Below are 12,888 nucleotides of genomic sequence, written 5' to 3' on the forward strand. Positions count from 1 at the left end.
TTGTACATTTATGTAATACAGGGTGCGGTACGGAAACTTGCTGATTTGTATTTCATGTCAAGAGGTGAGATGAGGCCGGGAGAGGGTGGGGAGGGTCTCGTTCGAAAGGGCAGTCCATGACGTGTTGTCACCCGCCTAGTCAGTTGCTACCATGCGTTGGACCAACGAGCAGTGCGCGTTTGCCATCGAGGCTTACTTTTCTATTGGCCGTTCCATTATCGCCACTCAACGAGCGTTCCGTATTCGGTTCAATATTCGTCCTGCAGGTCCAGTTCCTGGTCGGCAATAGATTGTTACGTGGGTGGACACATTTAGGGCGAGTGGAAGTGTGATGAAAAGTGGGACAGGAGGTCCGCGAACTGTCACTACGCCCGAAAACATTGAGAGAGTGAGGCAGTCATTCTTGCGCTCTCCACGGCGTTCAGCACGTAAACACGCCGCTGCTCTGGGGATTTCGGATCGCAGTGTGAGACAAATTCTTCATAATGAACTGAACTTTCATCCCTACAAAATGGTTGTGACACAAGTGGTTAGTGAACGCAATTTTATTGCTCGTCGAAATGCATGTGAAGTGCTCTGTGAAAACTTGCCTCATGACTCAATCGTGTTCTTCAGTGATGAGGCTCACTTTCACATTTCGAGCAGTGTAAACAAGCAAAACATGTGTTGTTGGAGTGATAACAATCCGCGTGAACTTCATCAGCGGCCACTTCACTGTGAACGAGTAACTGTGTGGTGTGCAATCTCAAGAGTGGGGATAATTGGTCCTTATTTTTTTTGAGGAAAATGAACACGCAGTCACAGTTACTGCGGCTCGTTACACACAAATGATTGAAGGATTTTGTCTGTCTGCACTTGCAGAAATGAATGTTGGGGATGTCTGGTTTCAACAAGATGGAGCCACGGCGAACACCGCGCGATGTTCAATGGATCTTTTGAATCAACATTTCGCAGAGCGCCTTATCTCATTGAGAGGCGACCTTGTTTCGCCCGCCCGTTCCCCCGATTTGGCTCTGTGTGACTTTTTTTATGGGGTTATCTGAAATCAATTGTTTACAGTGACCATCCAAGGACCCTACCTCATCTGAAAAACAACATACACCAAGCTATCGCCACCACCCGTCAATATGCTTGAAAGAGTTGCACAGAACTTCAGAAATCGGGTAACTCAATGCATTGACAATGGGGGCCATCATTTGATGGATGTCATCTTTAAAACTATATAATGGAAAAATTTAAGGTGATATGTATTACAAGAAAAATTAAATTATAATGATATCACTACTACTTTATTTTTTATTGGCCTTTCAAATCAGCAAGTTTCCACGCCACATCCTGTACATATACACCTAATTTTACATACATGATACTTTATATATGATATACAAACCATTATTACAGTACCTTTGGAAATGGTTAAAGAGTTATTACTGAATAGAGCCATGTGTTTAGATTTATTTTGTATACTTATTGATATTTATATACAGTTACATGGTTATTATTAACAAGTGTTTGACAGATTGGCAAGTCCTAGAACATTGTTTGCAAGTTTTATTTCTAATCCGCTTTTACTTATGCAAAACGTTTCTTGTCTGTGAATGATTAGGTTTGTTGTTTGTTAAATATATTATGATAATCTGAGGATCTGTGTTATCAGCAACTTTAAATAAAGAATTATTATGAAATGTTTTACCTTTTTATGCTGAATTTAATGTTGGTAACAACTGTCTTAACACTTTGAGGAATATTAATTTAACAAAGAACTTACTGTATGTAAAATATGAAAATAATATAATTCAAGAATATGTAGCCAGGGAGGGTGACTATCAAATCTTATGTAAACTACAAATCACTAAAATAAAGATAAAAGTCATTAACATAAACCAGGGAATTTAAAGCATTACAAACTTATTTAAAACGTAATTACATTGAAGTTACAATTCACTAAATGATGTAATCACCGTACATTGGAGAAATAGCCTAGAGAGAGGACCAGATGGATATTAAATGAAACTAAAATTAATCAACTGCAAACATACCTGAATATTGTAGAACTGAGAAGAAAAAAACTAAACAAGATACCATCAAAAATGACCAAGTCATAATCTTGCAAGCTCAAAAGTAGGTCTACCCAAGTTTCGGACACCTATAGAGCTTAACAATTGCCAAGCAACTAAATTGCTTGTCTTAGATTTGAAAGCACTATTAGAATGTTTTTTGTTTGTTTAGACTCATTAGCATTTTATACCACGTCAATAATGTCTAGTTCATTTCCCATTTGTGACAGTCGTGACCTCTCCAGCTAGCCATGGTCTGAATTGCACATATATAAAGCACTGGTAAATTGGTGAAGCACTGTAAGTTGTTGGACAAGACATATTATTAATATAAAAGTTATGAATGTTATTTGCATTTCGGGTGATGTTCTGTTTCAAATACAAGATTCATAGGCTAACTTTTTTATATTTATTACTTTTAATGGAAACCTGACCCATGTTTCACTTTAACCTAATGTTTACACAGTTCCAGTTACTCATCGCTTGGCCCAAAAGAGAAAAAAAAAAACTTGCAGTTCAATGGTAATACAAACTGATGAATTATTCAAAATACTATTTCTTTATTGACAAAAATGTTCTGTGGTCACTTCTAAACGCACTGTACTACCAAAGAACTGTATTTTCCTTGGGACGATGCAAAAGTTTACTATGGCCCCATCATGGGCTTCTGCCGATGACTGTGGTAAAAAAATATCTGAATTAAATATTTCAAAAGAGTTTTTTCACAGCGCAGCTAGGACCACAACCTTTGAATTGTCTTGACCTATATCATCAATATATTTTTGAGCCACTGACCAGTATGACACACTTGGCAACCGAGCGATGAGTAGCCAGAAAGAGCACATTACAAAACACACAAAAACAATATGTGATATAGATAGGGACTTCCCTGGTATAAACACCTTCCTATTGGCTACAAATATTTTTCTTTCAATTACTGCTACATTATTCCCCAACCTGAGAGCTTTCTCACGGTTCTGGCAAACATGTTTGTCCTCTTCTCTAACACTGGATGCAATAATATTGGCTTATCATTTCGGCACAATGGAGTTGCGTACCTGTCTTTTTATTGTGTTTTAGAAACATAACCAACTGTTACTAAATGTGGAATTTAGCATATTACAAGTAATTTATGTAAAATAAAAAATGGAAACCCATTTTGCTCAGTATAAGTTAGTCACTAGATGTAGGACATGTAAAAAAGGACCTTAATGGTTTTATAGAAATAAAAAGCTTGGATATTCCCAAACACAATATAAAACATCTACAAATGAAATAAACAATTGTCAAAATAGGGCATCATAATTTTGGACTATAAAATCAGATGTTTCAAATGATTTATTAAAACATTTTTTTTTGGTCAAGAATATTAATCTGAATTCAGAAAGGTCTGTAATGCAATACACTTACTGAAACTTCATGACGGATCCCACTGAGATTGGAATTCAGATCCCACCGGGATTGGAACTCGGATAGCCTTGGTGGGAGGCAGTTGATGAGAATACACTGCTACCGTGGCCGCTAACCTCATTAGAGAAGTTAACGTAAAACACCAGGGTGTCTACAGGTCCTGGAAGTCACGTAAAAATCCTTAAATAAACAGCAATAGTGCTGGAAGCCACGAAACTTACATTTCAGCAGCCTTTTGCTGACTCACATTTGGTGTGTCATATGGAAATTATCTTGGAAAAGGTTTTAAGATTCTTAGCTGAACAATTGGTGCGCTCATGCAAATTGTAGAAATTTTCTTTTTATATGTGCTGATGTTTGATTTTGGTTGTATTTATGTAAAAATCATCCTTTGATTAAAAAAACTCATACTGAAAGGTGTTGAAAAAATGACTAGATTGGTTCACCTGATATTTGTAGCTGCCCTGAATACAAGTTAGCATTTTGTGTGGAAGCATCTGTGCATTTGCCTGGAGTGACTGTGGAAAGCTGGTGTTGGGATGGTTCTGGAATGTGAGTGCGGGCCTGTGTGTTTGCAGGGCTGGCCGGCCTGGAGGGGGACCCAGCTGCCCCGGGTGAGTCCCGGACACTCCCTGGACCCCTTCATCCTCCCAGCAGCCCAGACATGGACGATGCCAGTAGCAAACGACAGGCTACTAGGTAAGTGCCTCCTACCATCACTCTCACAAACAGCTAGTGGCATAGTGAAGCTCGTGACGTGCACACTTGTGTTAGTGATTACAACCTAGTTGAATAATTCATATCATTATAATACCATACACTGCATCATGATCAGGTGGCAGTTATTTAGACATTTCTGGAATTTTTTTTATTAATGTTTTGATGTCATTGTAAACCTATGCCACCAGTTTGTTTAAAGGTCTTCAAATGCCAGTGAAGGGGAACTCATGAAGTAACTTAACCTTACTCACAGATTTTTTACTTAAAAAAAAAAAAATATCGTTTGAATAAAAAGTAATTTTTTAATACTGTATTTTATGTTATTTGGTTTATCTTGTATGTTATTCAAGAAGCATGCTCCCACCTAGATGCTGTAATGTTAAACTACTATTGCTGAAAAATTAAAAATAATTAACAGAAAATAATTAATGGAAATCAAATTTTAAAAATGATGGTTTTGTGTGCTGGTTGTTGTAATGTTTGATCATCCTGCGAGACGTTTTTCTTAAAATTCTGTAAACCTTTTTTGATATTTATTTCAAATCTGTGGTACTCTGTTTTGGAGATAGTGATCACAGAGGGCACACCCATCTACTTGCAACATTAATCCCTGTTTTAAATAAATAACTATAACACCAATGCAACTTGTAGACGAGTCTTTTGCCCTTTGTGCTCTCTCCATTCATGCTTTGGAAATCAGAGTAGCATAGAAGTGATTTTAAAAAAGTTTCCTTTGGGGGGGGGGGGGGGGGGGTGAGTAATGAAAATTTAAATATTTTCATGGGATATCAAGTACAAAAAGCACCCAAAAACAATTAGTAATTTTACTTTAATTTTTCCCCCAGAAAAGTTCCTTTACTTTACTAAACAATTACATACCACAGTTTAATACATCGCACAAGCATGATTGCAGATATTTCATTAAAATATTTTATTCAGAAAGTACTTTCCCTCACTTTTAGACTTAATCAATAGATTAAGTTTCCAAACTGCAGTTGCTACACAAATATTAAAGCCAATAAAAACTCACGAAACTATGATAAAATGTTATCAAATATTTGTAGAAAGTTTCCTGCCACTTGTTCGGATTTCTTAAAATTACTGAAATGTGAAGTGGTAACCTCAGATCACTATTATCGCACAACATGTGTTGCACTGACTTCACTTGCTGTGTGTACATAGCTGGCACTTGGCATGTCATTTTTAGTAAATGGCAATTGTGGGTTCAGAAAATAAGTGTTGGGATGTAAAATGAATCTCAGTATTTGGCAGTGTGATGAAAACTGATATAATCATGTTAATAAAACAGGCTTAGATTTTTATAAATAATTGCTTGGCTAACAATACCGCCTAACTAACATTTCAGTTAATGTCTATTTGTTAAGCGACGATAGGTAACATTATGTGAAACACAATCAGTTTCATTAGTATATTTTTTGCTTTGTTTGTTTCCTATTGGTAGAAAACACCGAACAGTTTTCCTGGTTTTTAAAACAAAATCATTACCCACTAAATTCACTGCCAAATGCTTAAAATTTCTGTTATAACATTGCATTACATATAATGTGGTCTTGTTGATTTCCTCACATGTTTGCTAAAAACAAAATTTGCAATAAAATGTAGTTATAAAATTCGTTAAAAAAAATTTCTGTTTCTGATGCTATAAAATCAGTTGTTGATTGTAAATATTATTTACATTAATTTTTAAAATTTTAATAAATGTAAATAATTCATGGCACTTTCTTTAAGTGGTTTTGCCAACTGCGCAAGTTTTATTTTAGTTTTCTTGTCCATAAAGAAGGATCACCTACTGGTCAAGTCACAATGGCAGCATCTGCACTCATTAAAGCACCACCTTATCCAGAATAAAGTGAATATTTATTTTAGACTATAAGGTAATAATTATATAATTTCTTCAGTAAATTAAAAGGCTTTTGAAACACTGTCTAGTATACATATTTTCTGACATGTAGAACAAAAATATTATGCAAGAGTCACTGGACTCACTTCAGAGGTCACTGGCATTGACTTGTAGTCCTGCTGCCCATAGTTTCCTCAACTAACTGCAGGCATATGCTAGGATGGTTCCTTCATATGGGCCATGGCCGATTCACTCCGTATTATCCTTATTCTTAGTAGAAGCTTGTTATCTCTAATGACTTTGCTGTCTACTTGATGGTACTGATGTCATGGCGTGGAGTCTATGTACCCAGCGGTACTTGAGTGGCTGTTACACAGAGTGATGGAGCGGCATAGAAGTGAAAGGAGGGTAAGGAAGAACTATTTTTTTAGAATCATGCCATAGCTTGAGCTTGTTTTTTAACTGCTTTCAGCCACTAGTCAGTGGTGTTTGGTGCTGAGTCTGTAGCGCTTTACTTTATGACATGTTCTCTTTTTATACGCTGCAGAATTTAAAAGCATGGTAGTTAAAATGGATCTCTCTTTTCCCTTTGTTTATAAACAGCTAGTTAAAAGTCCCAGGTGCCAATCATTCTCCTTATATCTTTGCTATGAAGTCATATTCTTATCTAACTAAATGGTGACATTTGAAGTTGCGACATTCTAGAATTACAGCAGAAGATGTGCGTGCACACACAAACACATATAGATTGTTGATTAACGTATATGGTTTGACATTGCACGGTTATGCATAGATGCTTGTGAATTAGTCAAGTTGGGATGATGAAATGGAACCAACATGATCATGACACATTACCATTAGTGATAATGGCCACTGAGGACTCTTTACATACTCAGTGGACATCTCCACACTAATATTAGTTCCTCACAAAATTAAACCCAAAAAATGTTCATATTGCATTTGGTTAAGCAAGGTGGTGCTACTTCCATTTCCAAGACCTAGGGCCATTATGTCTGAAATGAAGGTGCAGATTTATTTTCCAATTTTCGTTTCTGTGTTTTCATGTATGCCGGAAACTATTTCATATAAAAGATTCAGGTACTGTAATGATCTGATATCTTGACAGATATCTCAAGAGACAAAAGAGCAGCTGATGTTTAATGTATACATTCATCTTGAAAATGTCACCACACTGTGGTACTTGGTGAATCTAAATGAACACTAGCAGATATTTTTTTTTATAACAGTGTAAATACGTTTGGGCGGTTTCATTTGTGTTAATGTGACAGTTCCCAGGCAACAAGTGTTTGTTACCATGAATTATTTTCGTTCTTGGTGAACAGTGAATACTCACCAAGTATACTTTTAAGCTGAGCTTTGATATAAAAATTGGGCCCTACTGAAATGTATGTTCTTTCGTTATAATCCAGTTTACTAGAGGAATGGTTCTGATATATAAATTAAAGATTATTTAGAATAAACTGTTTTATTATATTTAAAAGAACTGCAAACATTTACATAGCTGTAAAAATAATCTGTCATCCTCGTGTATTCACATGGACTTTCGTGCTACATTTCACATTTATCTTCGATTGTGACCTGGTACTGTCGGCTATCCAGTATTTACCTGTCCACCACACCCTACACAAGTTTTGAACTTATTCTCAAATGTGCTCAAACATCTGGCACTGACCATGGTGGGTGGGGGGTCCTACCAAAGCAATTAGTGTTCGATTCCCTGCGGGGTCGGACACCAATTTTTTGCAAGTGAGAAACATGGATTGTTGTAGTGAGCCGGTGAGTATTCTGGGGGTTTCCCAGTTCCCCCATCAGTGCATTCTGTCGCAGCTCCATCTCACTGTTTCACCCCATCTTCCATCTTTAATGATACCAAATGTTGATGACACATTCTCATTCTACATCTGGTATTACTTTGTAAATGATTTGTTTTTCTTGGAAAAACTGGTAGCATTTTCATTTCTTGTTTATTTGTTATAGGTCTTAAATGAGATTGGCCTCAAAATCAAAAGATACTTATTTTCTTTTGCTTGTATCTTAAGTAATGTTCTGTAAGCTTGAAATGTAATGATTTATTCACCATGAATTTAAGACAGAAAACTTATCAATGTACTGTTATAAGTCCCTCAAAAATAGAAAATTATCTATTCAAGCCAAGAACAGTGCTGTATATTTTTGGCACTCCAAGTGTGGGGAATCTATGGCTTCTCTTTTGCCATGAAATCTAATATAACCACTGTGCGCACACAGTGGTGGATTGAGGGGCTAAAACCATTAATTTTTCTTCCCTAACCACCTTCAGATCAAAACTTGCACTGCTACATTTTCTGGGAAATACTTAAGTTTCTGAACATGAACCTCCTTCCACCCCTCCGCCATGTTTCCATGGTGCACACCCTCATTGCATCATGAATTATCTTGCATCCATTCTCAACATTCGTTGGACTAATGCAGTCGCGCTGCTAAATATCTCAGGGTCAGAAGAAACCAGCCTAAATTGTGTTTCACCAATAGTCCACCTTCAATCAGATACCAATGAATAGTCTTCCATCACACTGCAGATTGTATTGCAGGCTTCACAAATACCATGGTCTTGCAAGATGTTGCATATCACCTACAGTACGTCTCCAGAGAGCCCTGTTCTCACATTTTGTAGTGTGACATACCTGTTGGGCATACAGCAAGTTTGTGTCCACACTATAGTACTCTGTCTCATATTGGCTGTAAAACTTGTATGAGAGAGAAATTCCCTGGCTAACTAACTTCTTGCAAACTTATAATACAACTTTGTTCAAATGACATATATACCTGCACCTTGAAGTAATGCTGCTGTAAGTAACGGTGCCAATAAATTACGGCATGATTTAAAGTAGCCTGGTAATAGAATCTATGTAGCATTAAATACAATGCAACAAATTCATATTGTGATGAATCACAATCAATATTTTGCTCTTCCCTTAATAGCTATTTGTCTCTGACGATGGCCCTAGTCTTCAGCCAATGTTTGTATTATGCCATCCCTTATGTCAGCATCAGCTCTGGAGAGAAAAGTCAGAAACTTTCAGGGCTAGTTTACCTCGCACCTACTAGGATGTGCTAGTGGTAAATTAAGGTGCACACACATTTAGTGAACACAGTCGGGAATTTCGTAAACAGGTTAAATAATCTTTCTAATAAAAAACATTTAGTTTATGATATTTTAAAACTTATTAGAATGTAAATGTATCTCCTATAAGAAAACAGTGCGGTATGTGAATTTTTTAAATTTAATTTTAGGCTTTTCAATCTCTAAATGTTACTCAACATTTATTTAAATGTACTTCAAATGTATTTAAATATTTATTATTATGTACTGTAAATGGATTTTAATGGAAGTAGTGTCTGGATTAAAATGTTTTTTAGCAAGCACACATACCTGATTGGAAAATAAATTATTTTTATTAACGCACACACTTACGGAAAAAACTTATTGGTTAGCGCTCTGTTTTCCTGAAACAAATTATGGCGTTACTTTGAGGGGCAGGTGTAATACTGATTTTATTCAGGTTTTTAATGTATTGCCATAGGAAGTTGTCAGACATATTGAATAACATCATCATCTGTGCCTCTGCTTTATGCTCAATTGTACTTTTTTTAATGGTTAAATAACAAATGCCATTCATATAGTACATTTCACCAACACTCTTCCTACTCATAAACATGTACACACTGACTTGAGTAGGTTGTATGGCCAATGATGTGTTCCCCAAGCTGTGAATATTGGAATGTCTGAATATCCAAGGTGTTTAAAATTGTGTGTAAATTTTCAATTTATGTTGTAACCATTTAATTGTAACTGTAATATATCTAAGTGAGTGAGATAAATGTGTATGGTTTTGTATTATTTTGAGCTTTAATTTTTTTTATACACAAAATTCTTTCCATGTAATAGCTTTTAATGTTGTCAATGTTTCCATGTTTAAATTTAGAATAAAATTTAATATTTATTCTGTTTTGGTTTTGATCATACTTCCAGGGTCTTCAAGAAGAGCTCCCCCAATGGAAAGGTAAATGCTGAATTCACTAAGTTTTAATATTTTACTTTGAATATAAATAGATGTAAAATGTCAGCAGAACATCATAATACTGTATGCATGCAATTTCCAAAATGTTTGATGTGTTTGAAATAAATAATAGTTTGAAAAAGAGGTAATTTCCTAGATTGGTGGTTTTTCCTTGGAAAGAAAATCGAAAATAGTATTTTTAAGCACTTTAGACATGCCTTTGTTTTCCCTGAAAATAGCATTTTCAAATTCCTGCTGGATTTGAGAAACTCGCTATTGGCCAGGGCCATGAACTCTAGAACAATTGTGGGTTAAAAGCCATTAAAAAATGAGAAAAATATTGATTAAAAAATTATTAAAATCACCAAATTAAAAATGCAACAGGAAATATAATGATTTTACTTCTTTTTATAATTGTTTTAAAATTTTCTGAAACAACCCAATTTTCCCAGACTTTCAAGGCCATTTTCCACCATTTCCTAAAATCTCATAATGCAATCAGAATCAAGTGCACAGAGTTTTTGATGTACTGAATCAAAAGAGCAAGCATCATTTACAACAGGGTCAATGTATATAGGATAAAATGCACAGGATCTGAGTATAACATAACATTTAAAAAGCGTAACAAACTGTGAACTATGTCGGAAGCGGGTACATCTTATTATTTTTGGGCAGAAAATGGAGATATTGGCAATTGTCTAAAACCTTCAATGAAATATGAACTCTGCTAAGTACCGAAGTAATAAAAAATTTTACTAACCATTCAAACACTCCTAGAAACACCAGCCATACTTACATCAGAATATAAAGCATTACAAAACAGACAGATCCTCTATGGTTGAACATAAATTTCTGCTCACATCTTATTAATGCTTACAAGCAATCACCACATAAAATTATACGCTTAGAACAAATTCAATTAGAAAATGCTTTCCTCTATTCCGAAACCTTTGCCACTATGCTAGTCAAAATACTTAAATGCAAACAACACAGTTCCGAAATAATGAAAACATTTAACAATTTTAAACTAATTGAAAACCTTAAATCTCCTTTATAATTAGTGTGATCATCTAAATATCAGTAATATAACATATAAAACTGTTTACATATTTCATAACATACCACACTTGACAAAACTATATCGGAAAAAACAAACACAAACACTTAGTTAACATGGTTCTAATAAAGTCTTGAACTGTAAACCTTTTGCAAGTTATTAATATCTCATTATATTGCACTCTCATCTCAAACCATCTACCACAATGGTTGGTATAACTGAAAAAAATAAATATTTGAAATGACTTTTTTTTTCACGCAGAAGCTGCCAATTTGTACAATTACTGAAAAATAAATGATAATCAAAGCCAATCAACTAAGTTAATTTGCTGCAAGTATATTCAGTTATTATTGTAAATTTTCTTAATATTTTTTAGTTTTCCCATTTTAATGTAGTATTTATTTTATTGTGTAGGGATTTTTAATGCATAATTTTAGTCAGGCAAGGCGGTTAAAATGCCATATAATTGGCATGCTACACCAATTATGTATTTATTATGTCATAAAAAATTATTGCTGAAGGGAAATTTTTGATCAAAATTTTATCTAATGAGGACTCTTGATACCTCAAATATTATATCTTTGCATCATTCCGCTTGTTATCTTTATTCCATTTACCATTGTTCCACTTGTCATATTTTATAATCCACTTTCTTATTTCTATAATATTTTTTTTTTTTCATGTCTGCTGTCTTGTTTGCCTTTGCCAACTTAATTTTTAGCTAAATCTTGGTTCACTTGTCAGGGCCAGAGCAGGTTTCAGTTGACATCATGTCTGCCAGATTAGTGTTCATGTTGTCTGTCGGATTGTGCTAGTGTTGCATTCGAACCACCAAATCCTGTGCATTACAAAATTGCAGTTGAGTGAGGTCCTCTTCTACATGTCCACCCAGCCATTAGAATTGGTATAACAGACCTGCTGGTGTGAGGCTCACAATTTTAAGGTCCATTTCACGCCCTCACGCCAAAATAGTGTTTCCTCACGATTTTTCGAGGCCCCAAGATTTTGTTTGTAAAAGTTACAAAACAAGTTTTACGAAAGCTTACGTTAATGAGTTTCCATCAATACTCGAGTCACGTAAAGGAAGCAATTTTGCGTTTTGTAGCGTGTGCCGTGCTGAATTTTTCTATATGGCATAGTGGAAGAGGAGACATTGTGAAACATGTCGCTACAAAAAACACAACTAACACGTTAAGTGTATTGCTTCCAATAAAAAAATTAATTTTGCTGTGAAAAGTGATAATAGTGTTACACGAGCAGAATGTTATTTTACATCTTTTTTAGTTGCGGCCCTGCATGATCACTACACGACAGCGCTTAATTATGTTCAACTAAATTAAATCTGCAACCTATAGTTTGTTTAAATAAATTTTGAAGCAGAGACCATGTAACATATGTACAGGTATGTCACTTAAATTTAAAGATTCTCATTTGTTGTTTTTTATATCTAACCTGTATTTATGGGCCTGAAAATTTTTATCGAGGACCTCATGATTTTTTAAAATTTGAATGTTGGCAGGTTTGGTATAATCTGCTGATGTAGGAAAGTTCAATAAACAGCTCAATATAAAAAAATAATTCCTCAAGCTTGATAAAAGATACCCAAAAAGTAGGGATGGGCCTGTCGAATCCTCGAGTCCTCGAATCCCACAGAATCGCGAAGTATTCGAAAGATTCAGGATTCAATGAAATGGATTCGTGATTCGAAGAAAAATATTCTAA

General features: G+C 35.1%; 1 protein-coding gene across 2 annotated transcripts in view; it reads left to right on the top strand.

Annotated features, from left to right (window-relative positions):
• Window positions 1–12,888, top strand: part of LOC134529540 (beta-arrestin-1) — a 95,497-nt gene that overhangs the window by 19,470 nt on the left and 63,139 nt on the right. For both annotated transcript variants that reach the window (XM_063363742.1, XM_063363741.1), the window contains exons 2-3: window positions 4,046–4,166; window positions 10,082–10,112. In XM_063363742.1, the coding sequence (XP_063219812.1) occupies window positions 4,132–4,166; window positions 10,082–10,112 (66 nt within the window). In that variant the 5' untranslated portion in view covers window positions 4,046–4,131. The remainder of the gene's footprint in view (window positions 1–4,045; window positions 4,167–10,081; window positions 10,113–12,888) is intronic.

The sequence above is a fragment of the Bacillus rossius genome, chromosome 2 (assembly GCF_032445375.1).
Source record: "Bacillus rossius redtenbacheri isolate Brsri chromosome 2, Brsri_v3, whole genome shotgun sequence".
Classification (NCBI taxonomy): domain Eukaryota; kingdom Metazoa; phylum Arthropoda; class Insecta; order Phasmatodea; family Bacillidae; genus Bacillus; species Bacillus rossius.